The following is a 23,132-nucleotide window of genomic DNA, read 5'->3' as shown; positions in this document are numbered from 1 at the left end:
GGGGGCAGAGGGGAGGGAAGGCTATATGGTGTTCACACCTCTTTGTACTTACACATAAAGGAGGGAAAATGCCCAGGGCTTTGCATTTGTAATATTGTTCACTTCCCTTTGTTCTCACTGGATTGGAAAGTCTTTTGTTAACTTTTTTTTTTTTTTAAGAGACAGTGTCACTCTGTCACCCAGGGTGGAGCACAGTGGCATGATCATAACTCACTGTAGCCTTGAACTCCTGGCCTTGGCCTCCCAAAGTGCTGGGATTACACATTAGCCACCGTGCCTGGCCCTTCTGTAAATTATGAATTATGTGAAACAGCAAAAACATGAGCTAAGATGTATCAATGGGTACTCATTTCATCCTGGGTGTCCTTCTGGCATTCATGGAGTTTGTATTAAACACCTGCTGTCTTCTGAACACCAGCTAATTCCAGCACAAAATGATGGCATAGCAAAAGATGGAAGTATCTCCTCATAGAAATGAGTAGTGTTGGCTGGGCTCAGTGGCTCACGCCTGTAATCCTGGCACTTTGGGAGGCTGCGGCGGGTGGATCATGAGGTCAGGAGTTCAAGACCAGTTTGGCCAAGATGGTGAAACCCCATCTCTACTAAAAATACAAAAATTGGCCAGGCATGATGGCAGGCGCCTATAATCCCAGCTACTCAGGAGGCTGAGGCAGGAGAATTGCTTGAACCTGCGGGGGGACGGAGGTTGCAGTGAGCCGAGATCACACCACTGCACTCCAGCCTGGGCGACAGAGTGAGACTTTGTCTCAAAAAAAAAAAAAGAAATGAGTAGGATTTTCACCTCATTCTCAGCTTTAAAATATTTCCCTTGGAGGCCGGGCGCAGTGGCTCACGCCTGTAATCCCAGCACTTTGGGAGGCCAAGGCGGGCGGATCATGAGGTCGGGAGATTGAGACCATCCTGGCTAACACGGTGAAACCCGTCTCTACTAAAATACAGAAATTAGCTGAGCGTGGTGGCAGGCCCCTGTAGTCCCAGCTACTCGGGAGGCTAAGGCAGGAGAATGGTGTGAACCTGGGAGGCGGAGCTTGCAGTGAGCTGAGATGGCACCACTGCACTCCACCCTGGGCCACAGAGCAAGACTCCGTCTCAAAAAAAAAAATATTTCCCTTGGAGCATTTAATACTTTTTATATTTTAACGTCTTAAATTTCCTTATCAGAAAAAATTATTTCTCTAAATATGCGTATTTATTTGTAAAAGTTCTGTTACTAGAAATGAATCAGTTTATAAAAGTTCTGTTATTAGAAATGAATCATCTTACTTTAAAAAAAAAAAACAAAGCCTTCAATTTGTGTGGTATTGGAGGATGGTTGTGTGATGTCATGCAAATGCTGCCTGTTTTGTGGTAGGTTGCTGGGGCCTATTCTAAGACATGGTCCTACCGAGAGGATGCACTGCTTGCCTTGTATAAGAAGTTGATGGAAATGCCTGTTGGAACCCCAAAAGAAGATTTAAAGAACACACTGAGAGCATCCATCTTTCTCATTAGAAGAGCCATAAAGGACATTGTGACCTCCGTGAGTGCCCTCAGCTGGTGCTGGCTCCAGCATCCGTGGACGAGATCATGTGCCGTACCACAGAAGACCAGAGCAGCTTGAGAGAGGACCAGTTGGTCATTGACATGGTCACCAACTGTAACTCGATAGAATCACTAAGAAATGAGGTTCTCTAGCAAGAGCTATATTGTGCAACTGATCTTACATGAAGGGTCTGGGAAATCTGCCTTTGCTTGGGTCATTGTTTCTGGTCTCGAGCAACATGTTCTGCAAAGCCAGGTGTTTGTGGAGGCCTGGTTCAGTGCTACCACATCTTCAGTTTGTGTTCTCACTTTGCATGAAAACTGATGAGGTTGAGAGTTAGTGTTTTTCTAATGCTGAGTGGGCCTTAAGAATGGACATTGCACAGTTGGGCTTACCCATTGAAGCAGGGCTGTTAGATACTTGATGTGAAGGGAAGATTTGGGCTTACCCGTTAAAGCAGGGCTGTTAGATACTCGGTATGAAGGGAAGATGGGGAGTGATTTATGACAGAGTGAAATAAGAGCATATGTCCTCTATATGCAAGGTACTACTGTGTTTAGAAAGCAGTTTTCAGTTTGCCATTTTCAGCCTTTCAGACGAGACGTCATTTTCAATATGTTCATATGTATTACTGATAGTAAATTCCATGTTTCCTCTTGGTAGAATTCCACTGTAGTAACTCATCCGTGTTTATCCCTTTTCTCTTAGGTCTTTCAGGCTTCTTTGAAATTGTTGAAAATGATCATTACACAATATATTCCTAAACATAAACTGAGTAAACTTGAAACAGCTCACTCTGTGGAGAGGACCATTCCTGTTTTGCTCACCAGAACTGGAGATTCTTCTGCCCGCCTCCGTGTGACAGCTGCAAATTTTATTCAGGTCTGAACTTCACCACGGCATTTGAAACCATAGATGATAAACATATTCATGTAGCTCTCTGGCTTTCTTAACACCTTACAAGATTCTGTCTCTACTCAGTTAACATTATTCTCAGGGATTTGCCATCACACTTTACTTATGCTCTAAAAGGTCAGTTTTGTCTTAGACATAAACTTCAGTTAAAATCTACAGTTGGGTTTTTCCAACATTTCTTTTATCCAACATATGCCATTAATTTTTTAAATAAATAAAAACGGAAAATGATATAAAAATAGAAAATCTGAGGGTAAAGAAATAAAAGATACAACTGTCTTAATCGAAATATTTTCATTCTTTCACCAAACGTGCCTCCTCTAGGCTAGATATTATGGGAAATATTGAGATAGAGATAAATGTATGAATTTGGGGGCACACAGTTATATACCATAATGTGAAAATATGTTTTGCTGTCTTTAAACTAGCTAATGAATTCATGTAGTCTAGGAGTTCTTAAGACTCTCCCTTTGGGCTTAAGAAAGCTTATGAATTAAGTTTTACACAAAATTTTGTGATGTGCAGATCCTTCTTAAAAAAGAATCCAGGCCAGGCTGGGCGAGGTGGCTCATGCCTGTAGTCCCAGCACTTTGGGAAGCTGAGGCGGGTGGATCACGAGGTCAGGAGATCAAGACTATCCTAGCCAACCTGGTGAAACCCCTTCTCTACTAAGAATACAAAAATTAGCCGGGTGTGGTGGCACATGCCTCTTGTCCCAGCTACTTGGGAGGCTGAGGCAGGAGAATTGCTCGAACCCAGGAGGTAGAGTTTGCAGTGAGCCAAGATCGCACCACTGCACTCCAGCCTGGGCGACAGAGCAAGACTTCATCTCAAAAAAAAAAAAAAAAAGAATCCAGGCCAGGCAGGGTGGCTCATGCCCATAATCCCAGCACTTTGGGAGACCAAGGTGGGCAGATCAATTGGGCCCAGGAGTTTGAGACCAGCCTGGCAAACATAGTGAGACTCTGTCTCTGCAAAAAACACAAAAATTAGCCGGGTATGGTGATGCAGCCCTGTCATCCCAGCTACTCAGAGGGCCGAGGTGAGAGGCTTGAGCCCAGGTGGTTGAGGCTACAGTAAGCTGTGATCTCACCACTGCACTCTAGCCTTGGTGACAGAGCAAGACTGTGTCTCAAAAGAATCCAAAGGGGTCATTTCTCTAAAATATGAGTAACCACAGATCTAGTTTCATTTAATAAACCTAAATTTTCAGAGTAAATAAGGAAAACAAATGCTAATAAAAAGTAAGAATAAATGCTGTCATGCTAATGTGCTACAATACACTCCTGGTTAAGACAGCTAGAATTTGGGGGTGGGGAGGCTCATCTTTCAAAAGATATGTTGCAGATGAGCAATGTTATTGCTTCATTTAATTGTTTTTAAGCCGCATTAATTTCTGAGCAGCTTGGTGGTGCTAAAATGTTCTATTTCAGATAACCTTAAGGCAATCTGTTGAGGGTTACAATTATTGTGCACCAGTGTGCTGGTTAGCAGACTAAATACACACTCCCAGCATCTGTTTGTCATTAAGGAGTTTACTGTCCAGACTTCCCTGGAGAATGCTCTTCTTCTCTTAGCTTTTAGATTTATACAGAGTCACTCACAGGCCCAAATACAGAGTGAATTGGGCCAGCAAGATGAGAGATTATTTTAGATGATAGGACCTACAGACCTATTGGAAACAGGTTTATTTCTGATTGCAACTTAACGCTTCAACATCTTATTTTTTTCTCTGTATCTGGTTAATGAAGTGATAAATATCTTAATTACATAAAGACTTGTTTGTTTAGGGACATTAAAATATGTAATGGTACTTGCATTTTTTTCCGTCTTAATCCACTAGTAACCATATCACTGCAGAATCATACACTCTTGGCTGACATTTAATAAATACTAAAATAACAATGATTCTAGCAACAACTGTAATTTCTTTTAGAATTTTAGAGATGAGAAAACCTCTTCCTGGAAGCTGAAGAGTACTGAGAACAGAAACCTTCAAGTTTTCAATTATGCTTCTGAAGAGCTTTCATTACACATAAAATCGTTTTATTCTTCATGGTTTTATTTCCTGTGACTCAGGTTTTCATTTCTAATCGTTGTTATGTTTTAAATAGAAATACAAGCTTACGGATCAGTGCTCTTATTGCTCTTTGTCACTATCATTCTGTATTTCCCTATTTTTTCCTTCAATGTTTAGTTTAAGATCATGCTGCATTGTACTAAACTGCCTCCAGCATTTTCCAATAAAAATTAACAAATTACGTTGGCTTTCTTAGGAAATGGCCTTGTTTAAAGAAGTTAAGTCTCTCCAAATTATTCCATCCTACCTGGTGCAGCCATTGAAAGCAAACTCTTCAGTTCACCTGGCAATGAGTCAGATGGGCCTCCTTGCCCGGCTGCTGAAAGACCTGGGCACTGGGAGCTCGGGCTTCACCATTGACAACGTGATGAAGGTAAGCGGACCTCGCGTGTGACACACCACCTGGCCTGGCACTCACCACAGTGCCTGGAGCATGGCAAGGGTCTCATCAACGTTTGTTGAAGGAACGAGTGAGACTGATTTCAGAAAAACAGCCAGTATTTCATCCAACAAATGGGGGCCCCCACACGCGTCCTGCTGTCTAATGGTACATGGTGTGTACAGATCTTTATCCATGGAGAGAAACAAATCATAAAAAGCATTTCTTTGTCTTTAAGAGACAATAACAGCAGTGTGATGGAGACTATCAGGCACAGGTTGAAGCCCCTGATCTGAAATGCTTAAGACCATAAGTGTTTAGGATTTCAGATTGTTTTCGGACTCTGGAATACTTCCATTACATTTACTGGTTTGGATCGCAAATCCAAAAACCTGAAATCTGCACCTTGGCTACAGAGAAGCGCACAGCTCCCAGGAGGATGAGAAACCATGGGCCCCGGAGACGCACGGTGGGGATGGGATTACACTATAGCCACAGCGTTCTGTTTCTTACAAAGATCCAAAACAAGCGTGATGAAAGTCTAACACAGCTTACATCGAGACGGTAGATCCGTGAGGTTTTAGGTTTGAAGTACCTCCTAATTCTTAATATGGATGTTTTCTCTTTTCTTTATTTTTCAAATGTTTATAATGTACTTTTTTTGTATGCTAAAAGAAATTAATTTTATTTTCAGAATCAGTAACAAGAGCCCCTCCCAACTTTAGTTTTCAGTGAGTTCCCTGGAGCATAGAGTGTATGAGGTCCGCGAGACGGCAGTGAGAATTATTCTGGACATGTACAGACAGCACCAGGCTTCCATTCTGGAGTACCTTCCTCCGGACGACAGCAACACTCGCAAGAACATTCTCTACAAAACAATTTTTGAGGGATTTGCTAAAATAGATGGCAGACCTACAGGTGCTGAGATGAGGGTGAGTTAACGGTGGTGAAGTTATGACCTCATCCTATATGGAAGAAGTTACTTGATACATAAATAAGTAAATACGTAATTTGAAGGAGCCATGTGTATGGGAAGCTCAGGCGTACTGGCTAAGAACAGGTTCCTGCGTTCGGATCCTGGCTCCTCCACTTTCTGCCAGTGAGAACCTCAGGTTCCCAGGCTGCAAACGGAATAATGATAGCCGTGAGAACATGGCGGGTTTATCTATCAATAAACACCGACGAAATCAATGGAAAAGATTTGCTTCTAACTTGTTATTCGTCTTAGTGAATATTATAATTTATAAGAAATATAGTTGATATGCCACAGTTTGTCTCCCAGTTTCTGAGATTACCCTAACAAGCTATTCTAATAGAAAAATAATTTTCTCACCAGGCACGGAGAAAAGCGGCTACAGAAGAAGCAGAAAAACAAAAGAAAGAAGAAATTAAAGCTTTACAAGGGCAGCTGGCAGCACTGAAAGACATTCAGGCTGAAGTTCAGGTTGGAAGTAAACACGTCTTTCACCTGTGTGCTTTTAGCTGCGATGTATTTTGCTGTATAGATCACATCATACTTGACTTATTTTTCATGGAATTATGCAAATGAGCGTCTTGATTCCTTCTGTTTTTTTAGGTTAGTTTTGGGGTAGGTGACAGAAGCCCTCCATGGAGAGGTGGAATTGGGTGGCAGATACTCCTGCTGCCCCTCCATCCTCTGTCAGAATTGATGTGAGCTGCTGCGTAGGTTTAGGCAGGGACCAGGGGCTGTGGGCACAGAGCTGCTCTCCTCCACAGCTCTCCAGCCACCTTCAGAGACAAAGGAGAAAAATCAGCTTGACTCTAAAGGTCTGCTTCAGCGCATTAGAAAGGGAAGGTTCCAGGTAAACATTCTGTTTCCATGAACCTTTACTCTTTAAGCCTATGGGGGTGTTATGTGTACTGGGAACAAATATTTGGTTGAATATAAATGTGTTCCTTTTCAACCTCCCTGCTTCTGGGATGTGAATTAGCTTCGTAACACTAATTTTATGAAGAAGTTTCTTTCAGTTGATAGAAAATTTCCTTTAAAAGAAGAAATAAGAGGCCGGGCGCAGTGGCTCAAGCCTGTAATCCCAGCACTTTGGGAGGCCGAGACGGGCGGATCACGAGGTCAGGTGATCGAGACCATCCTGGCTAACACAGTGAAACCCCGTCTCTACTAAAAAATACAAAAAAACTAGCCAGGCGAGGTGGTGGGCACCTGTAGTCCCAGCCAGTCGGGAGGCTGAGGCAGGAGAATGGTGTAAACCCGGGAGGTGGAGCTTGCAGTGAGCTGGGATCGGGCCACTGCACTCCAGCCGGAGCGACAGAGTGAGACTCCGTCTCAAAAAAAAAAAAAAAGAAGAAGAAGAAATAAGAGGCGACAGAACACGGGGAGTTTCCGTGCCGCAGACCTGAGGTTTCAGCCATGCCAGGCGAATGAGTTCTGGGACCTGCTGGCACCTCAGGCCTGCAGCCCACTTGGCTGCACAGCTCACCCAGAGCTGCTCAGAGGGCAGAGCTCATGTCAAGTGTTCTTACCACAGATTTTTAAAAGAAGAAATGGGTACAAATGGGGAAAAAAAGATCAAATGTGGCTGAATATATGCTGAACTTCCTATGGCGAAAAGTCACAGTGACATTTCCACCAAATGTTGGAACGTCAGAGTCACAATGAGAAAAAGACACAAGAGGCAGAAGGAGGCAGGCAGACCTTGGGATGGGGGGTGAGCCTCTGGCTCAGGTCCACATCGTGGTGTGGACGACTTTTGTGTGCTCAGTGACCCTCGGTGGCTCAGCACACACTCGTGATTAGTACACAAACAAGGACACGGATGTCACAAACTGAAGGGCTTTCCTCCAGCCATGAGCTAGCACATACTAAGCCCCTTGCCAGGCGCCTGCCTCCCACCTCCTTCACCACAGCCTAGGACCTGGTGGCCGTGGCCCCTGATGTAGCAGCCGTCCAGGAGCTGTTCCCAGCACTGTCTGTCCCGGGGTCGCCTGTGCTGACGGGCTGCACAGCACTGTCTGTCCCGGGGTCGCCTGTGCTGACGCCTGTGCACAGCCTCCACACAGCTGTCCGGAGAGCCTGCAGCTCCTGCTCATTGGTTCGGTGTTTATGGAGGCCTCTCTGTGCCAGGCACCATCTGGCTGTGGAAATACAGCAGGCAGCAAAGCAAAGTCCCGCCCTCATGGAGCTGGGGCTCCCGGGAGGAGCAGACAAGGGAGAAAGACCCAGGCAGTGGGTCCCTGCTGCAGGGTGCTAGGGGCCATGGGGTGCTGGGACCTCGAGGCCAGTACAGGCCTGCGCCTCCACACAGGGCCTGGTGAAGGCCTCTCCCAGGAGAATGACGGGATGGGGTGGTTTTTTCTCTTTTTAAATTATTGGGGTGAAATACGCAGAGTGTAAATCTTAGCATTTTAAGTGCACACTGCGGTGGCATGGGGTGCTCTCACATTGTTGTGCAATCATCACCACCATCCATCTCCAGAACTTTCAGAATTTACATATTAAGTCCTTTTCTGGTTCTAAAATCATACTCTTGGCCACAGTGACTCACTCCTGTAATCACAGCACTTTGGGAGGCTAAGACAGCAGGAACACTTGATTTCAGAAGTTCAAGACCAGCCTGGGCAACATAGTGAGACCTCATCTCTACTAAAACTTTAGAAAAAAAACTTAGCCAGACATGGTGGTGAGCACCTGTAATCCCAGCTACTCAGGAGGCTGGGGCAGGAGGATGGCTTGTACCCAGGAGCCCAAGGCTGCAATGAGTTGTATTTGCACCACTTACAGCCTAGGCAACAGAGTGAGACCCCGTCTAAAAATAATGATAATAGGAATAAACCTGTGCTCTTCTAGGGGGAGGGTGGGTGTCTGTGGAACTAGAATCGCACTGCTGCATGTGTTTTCCACAGTCAGTGGTTGAGTTTGAGAGAAATTACTAGCATGTAAAATTGAATTTTCTACAAGTGTAGTAGACAGTATTCTTCTTTATAATGCATCATTTAAGTGCCATCTGTAGAGCGACCAACTTGTTCCTGTTCCCCTCAAGCCTGAAAGTCTCAGGGAGTCCCCTCAGCACCCTCACACTGAGATGGTGTGTCCCCTGCGGTTTTCAGTGTTGACGGAGACTGCGGTGGTGCTGGGGAGTCTGAGGGGCAGGGAGAAGACGTGATGGGGTCTCTCAAGGCTAGGAGGGCTGCTGGGACGAGCTTAGGAGTTACCTGACTGAGAAGGGCACCCAGGTGCGTCACGAGCCACTGGGAGGCCACGTGGAAGAGATCTGTGGCCACAAGAGTCATCTCCACAGAGTGGCAGGGCTGAGGGCCCAAGGGGAGGGGCTTACGAGAGAAGGGGAGAGGGAGTATCTATGCCTCTTTTGAAGACAGGGCATATTGATTCCTCTTTCCAAAAGTTTAGTTATTTTTTGATAGAAATTCTTTTTTTTAATTTTTTTATTCTGAGACAGGGTCTTACTCTGTCACCCAGGCTGGAGTGCAGTGGCATGATGTCAGCTCACTGCAACCTCCACCTCCCAGGCTCAAGTGATCCTCCCTCCCCAGCCTCCTGAGTAGCTGGGACTACAGGGCACACCACCACACCCGGCTAAGTTTTGTATTTTTTGTAGAGACAGGGCTTTGTTTGCCATGTTGCCCAGGCTGGTCTTGAACTCCTGAGCTCAAGCAATCCACCACTCACCTTGGCCTCCCAGAGTGCTGGGATTACAGGCGTGAGCCACCTTGCCCAGCCAGTAGAAATTCCAAAACAAAACCCAGAAATGTGCTTTCATGATCAAAACGTATCCTCAGCAGCCTCTCACTCACACTCACACTGCAGCCCTTTGTCCCTGACCTTACTGTTTTTGTGTCTTAGGAAAAAGAAAGTGATGCTGTGAAGCCAAAGAATCAGGGTATGTAAAGAACTGGGGTGCACAAAGAATTGGGGTGTGTAAAGAATCGGGGTGTGTAAAGAATCAGGGTGTGTAAATGCATGTCATGGAAGCTCCGTGTGGAAACGGCTTCCGTCCATTCAGCAAGTATCACTGGACACCTGCTGCACCTCAGCCATCTCCCAGCTGAATGGAAAACACTGCTACCTTTTCACTTGTATCATGGTTTTATAGCTCACATCAAACTGCTTACTAAAATTTTGAAAATCATTTCTATAAAAAGTTATTTAAATTGTTTTAATCTCTTCAGACATTCAAGGAGGGAAAGCAGCCCCTGCCGAAGCTCTGGGAATCCCGGATGAGCACTATCTAGATAAGTGAGTCGCGCTGTCTTCCACCCCCATATGACGGTCAGGCTGACGGGCGCTCTCCAGATAAGTGAGTCGCGCTGTCTTCCACCCACTGTACGATGGTCAGGGCGAGGAGCCACACAGAAACCCTGGAAAGGGAACACGTCCTCCCTAGTTGGCCCTTTGTAGTCATCATAAAAGGTAGGAAATGTGCCTTCTCCACTAACCAGCATCCACTCCGAGTCAGTCCAGACAACTTTCTCTCTGTTGCCCCAATGGAAGTTGCCAGTCTGTTTATCAAAACTGTTGTAACAGGCACAGAATATCACAGCAGCAAAATTCTCTTTACTCTACAGCAGCCAGGACAGATCTATAAGAATGTAGGGTCTTTGTCTTATCTTTTTATTGTAACTTAAAATATCCTTTCTGCTTGATGATGCTGAGTGAAAGTCTGGAAGGATCGTATGCCCGTTGATTTCAGGTACCTCCTTGGCGAGGGCTTTCCTATCGTGCTTTAACACATGGCACACCCAGCCTCCACTGCTGCCTGCAAGGGAGGCCCAGCCCAGGCCCCGCAGAGCAAACTGAGGCAGTTCGGAATGAGAGGGAAACTGCAAACAACACAGGGACTGCAGCAATTCAGAATTTCGGGACGTGGGAGCAGAACGGCCATCAGTGGAACTCGATCCTTACCTTGATTTCCTGCTTTTCTTTCCTTTCAGTTTGTGTATTTTTTGTGGGGAAAGGAGTGAATCCTTCACAGAGGAAGGTCTCGATCTCCACTACTGGAAGCACTGTCTCATGCTGACAAGATGTGACCACTGCAAACAGGTCAGGCCAGGGGCACAGCCGCCCAGCTGCTTGCATGAGCATGAGCACCTGACTGTTGAAAGACTGAGTCACAAAGCTGTCCCAAGGCTTAGTATTTTCAGAGAGGTTGTGAGAAAAGTAACTGAAACCTAACACGCCCCTGAAAAACACACGCGAGTCATTCCATATGACAGCCCAGTGAACCGTAAGCATGCTGTGCGGCCACCTCCCCTCAGGGCTCTTCCTGGAGTCAGCAGGGGCCGGATTTCTGACACCTTGTTCTTTGAGCTTTATAGAAACAGAACCATGTGGTGTCACGTCGGATTTCTTGCTTTGTCGTGTCCACAGCGCCTTCATCCATCTGCTGCTGGGCACAAGGGCTGTGTCCAGTTTGGGACCACGACGAGCGATGTTGCCACAGCGTTCTGGTGTCTTCCAGGATGCACGGGAATGCACTTTCTTGGGTTCACGATGTGTCGTGGGATTGCCGGGTGTGCTGGTGCTCAGTGGGGCTGCCCAGGAGTGCTCCAAAGGGATTGTGCCCAGGCACTGCCACCAGCAGCATGGGCACTGCCTCCCTTCCCACAGTGCCCCTGCGGCCACGCTTCCTGCTGCCTTGGCGAGTTCCCAGTGTGCCTGTCCCTGGTGAAGATGAGGTGGGGCACCCGCCCTTTTGTCTGCAGGCATTGGCTGTCCTCCTGCAAAGCACCCTCTGGTTTCTCACCCATTTACCTCGGGTTGTCCATGTGTTTTTATTGATTTGGGGCCATTCTTTATACATGTGGATGTGAGTGCTTGGTCAGTCGCATGAATTGTGAGCACCTGCTCCCACTGCACAGCATGCATCTTCACTGTCTTAAGTGTCTTGAGGAAGACTCATTTTTAATGTTAGCATTGCCTGCCTTACCAGTGTTTTTCATGGTTCGTGCTATTCGTGTCCTGTGTAAGAAGTCTTCCCCGATCGCCTATATTAGGCCTTTCTTACATTACTATAAAGAAATACCTGGCTGGACACGGTGGCTCACGCCTGTAATCCCAGCATTTTGGGAGACCTAGGCGGGCGGATCACCTGAGGTCGGGAGTTCAAGACCAGCCTGACCAACATGGTGAAACCCCATCTCTACTAAAAATACAAAATCAGCCAGGCGTGGTGGTGCATGCCTGTAATCCCAGCTACTCAGGAGGCTGAGGCAGGAGAATCGCTTGAACCTGGGAGGCAGAGGTTGCAGTGAGTCGAGATCACACCATTGCACTCCAGCCTGGGCAACAAGAGTGAAACTCCATCTCAAAAAAAAAAAAAAAAAATCCCTAAGACTGGGTAATTCATGAAGAAAAGAGGTTGGACTGGCCCACAGTGTGTCAAGTCCTGCGGCCTGAAGTTATAGAGTATACACAAGTCATTCCTGCCAGAGACACCAACGTAGCAGGAGAATCTCTTACAACTCTTCTGTGGTCCTGTTTCTGTGCACATTCTTAGAAATAGCTGGGAGCCACGATATGAACCCAGGGCCACACGTATAACCACTGAGCCACTCTGTGTCCTCATCCAAGTTTCACACTCAGGTCGACCATAGCTTCCCCCATCCTTTCCAGCGGCCCCTGCCCGATGCTCAGGCGACAGGAAAGGAAGGACATGGGGTCTTCAGCAAAGTATCACAAGTGACTCCAGACAGTCTGTGGGCAAATGCCAAAGACAGAAGCCTGTGGCTCGCTTCATGCGCAGGTGACACAGATTTCCCTGGGCAGAGGGAGGCGCCCACAGGCTCTGCAGGCTGGCCAGAGGGCGCTTCAGCTTTCTCAGCAGCATGCTTCGCTCTGTATTCCAAAATCCAGGTGGTGGAGATATCCAGCCTGACGGAGCACTTGCTGACGGAATGTGACAAAAAAGACGGGTTTGGGAAGTGTTACCGTTGCAGCGAGGCTGTTTTCAAGGAAGAGCTGCCCAGACACATAAAAAACAAGGAGTGCAACCGTGAGTACCCCTTCCCAGGCTCCGTGCCCTCGGGTCACCAGATGTCCTCCTGGAGGAAGTGCCACTGCTCTTGGGCCTCTGCAAGGGCTTGGTGAATTAAAGAGCACCTGCGGGCAGGCCAGCAGCATGTCTTGTCACCTGTCATTCAGGGAGTGACTGAGTCTTTTTGAAATCATTTCAGCTGCCAAACCAGAGAAGCTGGCAAACCGGTGTCCTCTGTGCCATGAGAACTTCAGCCCCGGAGAAGAGGTGAGGGGCCTAGCGGGGGAGGGGCCAGTGAAGGAGGTGACACACCTGTGGATGACAGTGGTGGTGGCGGTGGTGGTGGCGGTGGTGGTGATGGCGGTGGTGTTAGTGCTGGACCACAGCCACAGAGTACAGCACATGAGTGTCCAGGGAGTGGACAGCGTCTACTGAGCCCTGTCTGAACAGTTCTTCCGTTTAGCTACGTGTTCACATGATTTCCTTCCCTATGTTTACAAATGGTTTATCGAGGAGCCTCAACTCACTGAGGCCCAGCCTATGTCACCGGGATACAAGCATGAGATGGTTTTATTTTGTTCTGGTCATTGCTTTTATCCAGATACTGAGGCCCTCAGTGACACCTTGGCCAGATTCTGTAACACCGCAGTCCCTTTTGCCTAATAAAACCTAGGCCTATTTGGGTAAACGATTCTCCTTCCTACCTGATTCCAAGCTCTCCTCCCAGCCTCAGTGCGCTGCGCTGTGACTCCGCAGGCTTAGTGGGGACGGTCGGCTCGCACGTGCCCACCCTCCGCTTCCCCATGTGCTCGGCTCCTCTGGCATTGGAGGGGACGAGGAGGGACGTGGGCGTGCAAGGCTCCATGGCAGTTATTCTGGCCCTGTCCAACACGATGGGCTGGCGGTGCCCTCTTTATGCCAGGCAGCGAATGCTGAGCCCTGGGGCCCTGCTCAGGACCCAGTTTTGGAATCTGGCTCAGCCACTTCCACTCCAACCTCCTTAGCTCCTGCCACCTGCTGTGTATCACTGTGTCCTGCTGCTGCCTCCCCTTGTCCCAGCTTTTCAGCAAGATGGCTCCAACCCAGCCACTGTAGCTTTCTCTTAACCACGGAAAACACACACACCAAACAGAGAAGACAGCCCCCAGCCACTCTCAGCCATAGTGTCTACCCAGTTATCTGGCTCTCTCTGTCTGTCTGTCTGTCGGTCTCTCTCTCTCTCTCAAAATTTGAAATGCATCACAAAGTACACAGAAAAGTACCAGAAACCCTCAGGACTCTCCCTTGTAGCGGTCACTGAGCTTCAGCAACTAGCAGCTCAGCCAGTCTTGTTTCTCCCGTGCCCCCACGTGCTCCCCTCTCGTGTAATGTTGAAGCCAACCCAGACAGCATGTTGTTTTATCTGTAAATGTTCCCATACGGAGCTTTTGGAATCGGGACTGTTTTACGTAGCCGCAGCCTCAGCCTTCCAGACCTCGGTCACATTGCCGCATCTCATCAGCTCAGAAGCGTTTGATTACCGGGATCCATAGAAGGCCCACACGCGGTAGCTGGTTGGTCTGTTTTGAACAAGTTCATTCTCTTCGTTTTTTTTCCTTACGATTCACTTGGCAAAGGAAGGAGGCTGTTTGCCCTATAGAGCTTACCATCGTCTGGATCTGCTGACTACGTCCCCTTGGGGGTGCTTAACGTGTTTCTCTGTCCCTGTACTTCCTGTAAATAGGAGGTTGGATCTCTGGCCTCATCAGGTGTGCACAGGCTCGGTGTGGGTGTGGCCGCTTCACAGGCAATGCTGCTGTGTCCCCCAGGAGGCGCGTGATGTGTGTGACGGCGGCAGCTGCTGATGCTCAGGGCCTAACCCACTGGCTCAGGAGGGGCCTCATTCTGTCATCCCTCCTTCGTTCATCTGCTGGGATATTCCTCTAAATGGAAGCTCATCCACTCTGTGGTTGCCCTGGGTTAGACTTTCTGTTGGAAAGGTAGAATGAAGGTTTCATTCTTTTCCTTGGTTTACTGGTTTTCAGAATAGTAAGCTGGGTCGCTGGCATCTTCCATGGCAGCTAATTGGTTTTGTTTTGTCTGTAGTGTCATTATGAACCATGGATTTAAATTATTTGATGTGTTCCAGTCACTGCAGTTACCATGCTTAGTGATGCGTGAATTATCCCAGCTCTGGCCTATGGCAGACTCTTCAGCTGGGCCCCTGAGGCCTGGATGAGACCCATGCAGCCTCAGAGAGTTCCCTCCTGTTTGCCGCATTCCTGCCCCGGACCTGGAATCAGCCATCTGGTCACAGAGGCCTGGTTCCCGTTAGTGGGACTGGATGTCTCAGGACAGCGCTGGGGGCCTCATGCCCATTGCTGCTGGGTGGGTTGCTGTGGCTGGACTGTCAGTGGACACAGCCGGGAGAAATCAAGGGAAGTAAGCTCTGTCACTCATGCACACACACTTCCCCTTCCCGTTCTGAGCTGCAGGCTTTATTTAACCTTGTCTCTCCCAACATCTGTGTCTCCTTTCTTACATCCATGGGCCCTGGTACCTAATGGCCCAGGAGACAGAATTCAGGAATTGCAGGCAACCAATTCACCTTGGCCCCCACTACACATGGGGCGGCCCCAGCACAGGGGCACCTGCACCGCCGGCAGAAGATGCCGCCGGAAATCAGATCTGTTCCCTGTTCTTGTCCTGACCACATCTTCCACTGGTAACGGGGGGCCCAGTGGCCCTGTGTTGGAGGGACTTGGGCGAGTCCTGGCTGGCAGTGCCACCAACTGTAAATACATTCATTTTATATTCCATTTCTAGGGGACTTTAAAGAATTAAGTTCTGTAATTACCGAAGACATGTTTCCAGGTCAATAGAATCAGGCATCTTGGAAGAACCCCAGACAGAGGCCGCCATCCTGCCCCGCTTCCATCCGCCTTCCTCCACCCCAGACAGAGGAGGCCGCCGTCCTGCCCCGCTTCCATCCGCCTTCCTCCACCCCAGACAGAGGAGGCCGCTGTCCTGCCCTGCTTCCATCCGCCTTCCTCCACCCCAGACAGAGGAGGCCACTGTCCTGCCCCACTTCCATCCAGCTTCCTTCACCCCGTACAGAGGCCGCCGTCCTGCCCCGCTTCCATCCGCCTTCCTCCACCCCAGACAGAGGAGGCCGCCGTCCTGCCCCGCTTCCATCTGCCTTCCTCCACCCCAGACAGAGGAGGCCGCCATCCTGCCCCGCTTCCATCTGCCTTCCTCCACCCCAGACAGAGGAGGCCGCCGTCCTGCCCCGCTTCCATCCGCCTTCCTTCACCCCGGACAGTGGCAGCCGTCCTGCCCCACTTCCATCCGCCTTCCTCCACCCCGGACAGAGGAGGCCGCCGTCCTGCCCCGCTTCCATCCGCCTTCCTCCACCCCGGACAGAGGAGGCCGCCGTCCTGCCTCACTTCCATCCAGCTTCCTCCAGAGGCTGCTTTTCCTACGGGGCATCCTGCCCCTTTTCTACCCAATACAAGCAGCTCTCACTGCACATACATCTTTTCCCCTGGTTATTTCCAGAATGTAGGGGCCTTTGTGTTTGCATTCGAGTTGTTACCTTTACTCGTCCTTCCGTGCGATGCGCATCGTCCCCTCTGATTTCAGTTATTGCCGTTTGTTCCCTACTGAGAGCAGTATTCAGATTCTCCAGTAACCACCTTTTCTTCCTTCCCTTCTTGTTCCCAACATCTGGTTTGAATTGACATCCTCTTACAGGTAGTACCTGTAAGGCTGTCAGCAGGCGTATCTCATGTGTCATCTGCTTTCCCTATATCTAATTATCTACACGGCCTGGCCCATCACCTCACACCCTGCAGCATGAGCAGATAACAGGCACTCACTTATTACCTCGTGGGTTCCCTGGGTCTGGAGCCAGGCTTCGTTCTCATCTGTGGGCCCTGCTAGGGAAGGACTCACTTCCAGGTTCATCCCAGCAGCTGGCAGTAGATGTTCTCGGGGGCTGTCAACCCGGAACCACTCAGCTCCTAGAGGCCCCCACCGTCCTCAGCACCGGAGGCCTCTCTGCTGGACAGCTCACTTCCTGGAAGCCAGCAGGAGACTCTGCCACTCCAGCCTGCTGAGACACGTCTTTCTCGTTTTGTGTGAATTGTTTTGTCATTCGTTTTCCAAATGTTTTTCCTCTCTTCAGCGTTCCCTCCCTTCTCTCTGCCTGAGTGTGAAGACTGCTGTATCTGTTCTGTGGGTCACGGGGCTTTGTCCGGTGTTCCCTTTCTGTTCTAGTTGAACGGCCCCGCGCCCTTTCTCCTTCCATCTCCAGTCCTCCGTTAAGTGAATTTTTCATTTCCAATCTTGTACTTTCCAGTTCCAGTGTTTGTATTTGGCTGGGATTTCTCTACAGGTTTCATTTCTCTGCCAAGATTCACCTCTGTTCACTCATTAAGATCACCTGTTTTTAACAGCTTTGCAGAGATCTAGTCTGCACAGCCTCTCCCCATGTACAGATAGTGGGTGTTCATGTATTCAGGGTTGCGCAACCATCCACACACGTTTGAACTTTCCCATCACCCAAAAGACAGCACTGCCTACGTGTCGCCCCTTTTCTCCCCAGCCCCCTCTCCAGCCCCTGGCAACCATCTGTCTAGTTTTGGTCTCCATGGATTTGGCTACTGTGGACATTTCCTGTAAATGGAATTGGACACTATGCGGCCTTTGTGTCTTTGACTTAACATGTTTTCAAAGTTTGCCTGGGTTCTAATAGATCAATAGCACTTCGTTGCACGTTTAAGTCCTTGAATATAGTAGGTATCTGCTTTAAAGTCCTTGTGTGCTAATCCTAATGCTAATCATTCAGAATTTTTCTGAATGATGTGAAGGGGGGTAAACAGTGAAGTTCGACATCCTCCACACTGCTCAGAAGAAAGCTCCGAGTGGATCTTAGATTCAAATGTGAAAGGCCCAATTATGAATCTCTCAGGAGATGCTGGAGATAAGAGAATAGTCTTCAGAATAGGAAGGGATTTCTCAAACAGGACACAGAAAGCTTAAGCCTTGATGGGAGAGGCTGATCAATTCAGTTAGATAAAATGGAGAACCTTGGGGCAGAGTTTGGGTTTTGTAAAATGAAAAGGGATCTGGAGTTAAGCATCGTGAATGTGCTTAACACTACTGAACTGTATACTCCTTTTGTAATAAAACTATTAAATCGTAAAAGGTGAGAACCTCCTCTCCATCAAAGGACATAAATAGACTGGAAGGCAATACTGGGGATGAAAAATCATTGACCGTTATTCTTCAAAGTGAGTGGAAGGCATTGCCCCTGCAGGGTTTGAGCGGAAGAGTGGGCATGACCTGGCGGGCCCCACGCCAGCCACTTTTGCTGCTCTGTTGAGGGCAGGCTGTGGGACAGAGAGGTCAGGTGGTAGCAGAGAGCTGAGTGGCAAGAAGGGGTCAGATTCTGGACACGCACTGCAGGCAGACCCAGGACTTGCCGGTGGAGTCCTCATGACGTGGTGAGGCGGTGACTGCGGTCAGGAACCCAGGGCGCTCAGGAGCTTAGCCTGGCGCTGTGGAGTGGAACGCCTGTCAGATGCGCAGGCCGGTAGACGTATGGCTGCAGGTGGAAATGTGAGGATTGTCAGCGTGTATAATAAGTGGGTTTAAGCTCATGATACTGGAAGCGCTCTCCTAAAGAGCAAGTGTAGACAGAGAAGAGGCCCACAGGCTAAGCCCCAGGTAGAGTGGGAGTAAGAAGGCAAACCAGGCTCTGGGGAAGAAACACACTGGGGAGGAAGCCTGACGAGGGTGGCGTCCTGGAGGCCCCAGAGCACAGCCCATCAGAGACGATGCCCTGCTGGCCTGGCTGGGCTCAGCTGATCACAGGCGCCCAGCTCTTGCATCTGCACTTGGCTACAGGGCAGCCAGGTGGCTCTGCTGGCCCTGACCGGGCTCACACATGTGTGCCTGGGGTCCGCAGCTGGAGACTGATCTAGGATGGTCTTGGAGGCAGCTGCGGCACCTCAGCCTTGCTTATGTGTCTGACCCCAGCACGCCAGCCTGGGCGTGACAGAGGGCAACAGCGAGACGAGCCCAGGCACATGAGTTCATTTCAGCCTGCCCTGCCACGTGTCTGCCACTGTCCCATTAGCCAAAGCAAGCCACAATCACCCAGATTCAAGGGATGGAGAGGGACCCGCCACCGCTGTGCTGGGGAGGGAGGAATTGGAGCCTTAGGGCAGGCCGTGTCCCTCCACAGGGGAGGGGGGAGCAAGTGCACCCCATGTGCTGATGGGCCACGTCCTGATGAGAAGGCGCCCCAGCTTTAGGGACATGAAGGTTGCTGGTGGCCTGGAGAGATGAGAACCCAGGCCTGCCTAGAGCAGCTAAAGCGGGACAGGAGTGGGCAGGGCTGGGGCTGCAAGTGCTCCAGCATCCTGAGGGCTACCACAGGCAGCCAGAAACTGACAGCCACTGGTGACAGTGAGAGAGGAACCAGGGAGAAGCAGGGCTATGTCTAGTGGAGATCCTGGTCCACCAGAGAATGGGAGAGCGGCTGGAGCAATGTCCCTGGGGAGTGTAGTTTGTTTTTGAGACGGAGTCTCACCCTGTCACCCAGGCTGGGGTGCACTGATGTGATCTCGGCTCACTGCAACCTCCACCTCCCGGATTCAAGCAATTCTCTTGCCTCAGCCTCCTGAGTAGCTGGGATTAGCTAGTGGGGACATGAGATGCACCACCATGCCCAGCTAATTTTGTATTTTTAGTAGAGATGGGGTTTCACCAAGCTGGCCAGGCTGGTTTTGAACTCCTGACCTCAAGTGATCCACCTGCCTCTGCCTCCCAAAGTGTTGGGATTATAGGCGTAAGCCACTGCGCCCAGCTTCACGAGTGTTGTTTAAATAGAAGGGAAGAAACCAGGAACAACCCGAATGTCCAGAAGACTCGGGGAATCAGAAGAAAGGTCCCGCGTTTATATCCAGCAGGGGGATGGGATGAGCTCCCTGTCCCCATGCAGACGGTCCCACAGGTGGTCCTGAAGGAAGGAAGCTGGCTGCCCAGGCAGTCAGGCCTGCGTGAGCCCCGCGTTCTGCAGGGCGAGTGCATGTGGCGTGGCTCAGGAAGAACAGGGATGAAGAGAGTGGGGACCCCACGAGGAACCGCGGGCAGCAGGCTGGCGGGGAGCCCGCGGGGCCTGGCGCCTTCTGTCTTCTGGCCTGGAATGTAATCACGTGGGCACGCTGCTTCTCACCCTTGCATTTGTGTGCATGCTCTGCTGTGCTCAGAGACGCTGATGCCAAGGGCCCTGTGTGGCTGGGTGGGGATGTGAGATGTAGGCTCCCGCTGTGCTCAGAGACGCTGACGCCAAGGGCCCTGTGTGGCTGGGTGGGGACGTGAGATGTAGGCTCGCCTGGCGACAGGACTTGGTGCTTCCTGAGTTGTGCCCCGCACAGATCACAGAGGGTATCATGACATATCCGAAGGGAGGTGCCCAGGTGAGGGAGCCGTTCTTCTGCAGCTCTTGCTGGTGCAGCCGCCCCTCGTTTTCAGCTTGCACAGCGAGTCCTTTGGGTCTGGGGCAGCGCACCAGGCCCATCTTACCTGATTAACACTGATGCCTCCTCTGCTGCAGGCGTGGAAAGATCACCTGATGGGCCCCGCTGGCTGCACCATGAACCTGCGCAAGACACACATTCTGCAGAAGGCCCCAGCACTGCAGCCAGGTGAGGGCCAGCAGCGCTGAGCGGGTGGAGTCTGCATCCCTCCATTTTGACTTATTCAAAAGACCATTCCCAGCCAGATATCCCTTTAAAAGCAAAAAAAAAAAAAAAAAAACAGCATCCCAGCCTCGCTTCATGTTCTGGTTCCTTAGTAAGCAGGCTAATAATCATAATCGTGTGACCAAAATCCTTCACCTGCAAACGGCCTGTGCAGTGCGAAGGCTCCGCGGCTGGCCTAGGATTCACACCCCAGTCCTCCGCTCTTTCTACATCACTGACGCGAGTGTTTAGAATCAGGAAGCTGGCCAGGCACGGTGGCTCACGCCTATGATCCCAGCACTTTGGGGACCAAGCCAGGCAGATCACTTGAGGTCAAGAGTTCGAGACCAGCTTAGTCAGCATGGTGAAACCCTATAAAAAATTGGCCGGGCACAGTGGCGGGCACCCAGCTACTCAGGAGGCTGAAGCAGGAGAATTGCTTGAACCCAGGAGGTGGAGGTTGTGGTGAGCCAGTATGGCACCACTGCCCTCCAGCCTGGGTGACAGAGTAAGACTCTGTCTCAAAAAAAAAAAAAAAAAAGGAAACTGAAGAGTAGACCCCACCAGCCTCAGCCCTGGCTCCTGTAGTCGGGTGACGGCCATCAGCATGGGCCCTCGGATGGTGTTGCTGGGTGTCTGATCACTCCCAGCCACTCACACTGTGGCCGCAGGTTCTGCACCTGGTCCTCTAGGAGGGTAGGAGCGCCCTCCTAATGTGGGTCCTGTGCTTGCTCTGCAGGGAAAAGCTCAGCTGTGGCTGCCTCAGGCCCCTCGGGGTCAAAGGTCGGAAGCAAGATCCCCACCCCGAAGGGCGGGCTGAGCAAGAGCTCCAGCAGGACGCATGCCAGGCGCTGACGCGGTGCCCGAGCAAGAGCTCCAGCAGGACGCATGCCAGGCGCTGACGCGGTGCCCGGGCCCTTTGTCTCTGTAAGGGACGGAGCAGGTCTCCTGATTCTACACCATTTCTCCAGAACTCTCTGGCCTTGGTGACCCCATGCTCTGGTTGCCGTCCCCGGCTCCCAGCCATGCACGCCTCTTACATGTGTGTGCCGTCAGCTCTCGTGCAAACGATATGTGTGGAACTAACCAAAGATCCTGTGTGCAGCGCCGGGACCTGGCCGCACTGGACGTTAAGCCTTCGTAAGGGCTGTCTCAGGCCTTCCTTAGAATCAGAAGAGGAGGCGTCCTGTTTGGAGAGAGCCAGAGAGCACCGCCCGGGGGGCGCTAGCGCAAGGCCCCGGTCAGCACAGGCACGGTCCCGCTTTCCTTAGTGCTTGGAGTGATTTCCATAAAACATTCACCAGAAAGTTTTTGCACATCGGTCTCTGCCACACGCAGTAGAATTTCCGCAGGGCTGTGGCTGGGCCAGCAGTGGTTCCAGGAGAGTGGCGGTGTGCACAGGCCTCCAGCCGTGCCTTCTCCCTGCAGGCCCCATCCGCTAGGCCTGCTGCCCAGTGCCCTCAGCCCCAGGTAGCAGAACTCACGTTCCCACTACAGCAAGAAATAAAGGCAAAAGAGAACGTCTTTTTTTCAATTGTAGTTTTTTTGAGAATTGGTCCCACCTCAGCGCGCACCTTGCCGGATGCTTCTCCAGTCGTGCTGCCTCTGTGCGAGGCATCCGCTCCCTGCCGGAACTGAGGTGCACACAGGGGTGGGCCCTTCCCGTGCCTGTGCTCAGAGGCACTTCACATTCTCCACACTTTGGAATTCCTGAAGACGTGGAGGAAGTCACTGTTAAATGAATTTCCACCTGATCACCCTGTGTTCACAGCAGGCAGAAGCCCGCTGGTGTGGGCCTCCCACCCCTTCCACATCCATGTTGTGATTGCACCCGTAAGTTTACTTTCTTCAAACGGTTCATAGGATGTTTAAAACACCAACACATTGCTTAAAATGATGAAACCAGCCCTCAAAAAACAGTCTCCTAACTCATCCCCTCCTGTAGGAGTGAGCTGGGGGTTTCGTCCATAGCTTTGGTTGGGCCTGTGTCACATCCAGGCAGCCATGTGGAGGGAGTCAGGGTCTGTCTGGAGGCGTCCACGCTCTCCCTGCCCCAGCCTGTGCTCCCAGGGGCCTAGGCTACCATGGACTGAAGGGCAGTCCCCTCCCACCCGGTGCTCAGGGCTTATGCTTGCCTCACTGGTGTTGCATGGGCAAACTTGGAAAATGATAGTTAGAAAGGTTTGGGTTGATGCAGCTTGTATAAATGCAATGAGTCTATAAATATGTTTTGGTTGCCAACCGTGTGAAACAACAAAATATCTAAAAACTAATCCCTGTTTGAACAATGTACTCCCTGGCCTGGATACATTAATAACCATGAATTTGCATGAATTAATCTCCATGTTTGGTAAACTAATACCTCTGGTTGACTCAGAATACTGAGTAAGATATAAGACCTACCAAGAACCTTTCAGAATATGCAGTGCTTGGCTGGGCACGGTGGCTCAAGCCTATAATCCCAGTACTTTGGGAGGCTGAGGTGGGCAGATCACAAGGTCAGGAGATCGAGACC

The 23,132-nt window shown here is 50.1% G+C and overlaps 1 protein-coding gene across 1 annotated transcript in view; it reads left to right on the top strand.

Moving 5' to 3' along the window:
* Nucleotides 1-22,144, top strand: part of CEP104 (centrosomal protein 104kDa) — a 38,311-nt gene extending 16,167 nt beyond the window's left edge. The window contains exons 10-22 of the mRNA XM_011988444.1: nt 1,373-1,540; nt 2,252-2,425; nt 4,735-4,911; nt 5,643-5,849; nt 6,254-6,361; nt 9,758-9,794; nt 10,084-10,150; nt 10,846-10,954; nt 12,767-12,905; nt 13,087-13,154; nt 20,491-20,581; nt 21,357-21,476; nt 21,513-22,144. Coding sequence (XP_011843834.1) covers nt 1,373-1,540; nt 2,252-2,425; nt 4,735-4,911; nt 5,643-5,849; nt 6,254-6,361; nt 9,758-9,794; nt 10,084-10,150; nt 10,846-10,954; nt 12,767-12,905; nt 13,087-13,154; nt 20,491-20,581; nt 21,357-21,472 — 1,461 coding nt within the window. The 3' untranslated portion in view covers nt 21,473-21,476; nt 21,513-22,144. The remainder of the gene's footprint in view (nt 1-1,372; nt 1,541-2,251; nt 2,426-4,734; nt 4,912-5,642; nt 5,850-6,253; nt 6,362-9,757; nt 9,795-10,083; nt 10,151-10,845; nt 10,955-12,766; nt 12,906-13,086; nt 13,155-20,490; nt 20,582-21,356; nt 21,477-21,512) is intronic.
* Nucleotides 22,145-23,132: the final 988 nt, after the last annotated feature.

The sequence above is a fragment of the Mandrillus leucophaeus genome, unplaced genomic scaffold, assembly GCF_000951045.1.
Source record: "Mandrillus leucophaeus isolate KB7577 unplaced genomic scaffold, Mleu.le_1.0 Scaffold330, whole genome shotgun sequence".
Lineage (NCBI taxonomy): Eukaryota > Metazoa > Chordata > Mammalia > Primates > Cercopithecidae > Mandrillus > Mandrillus leucophaeus.
The sequence above is the reverse complement of the archived record's forward strand: the minus strand, read 5'-3'. Positions and strand labels throughout refer to the sequence as shown.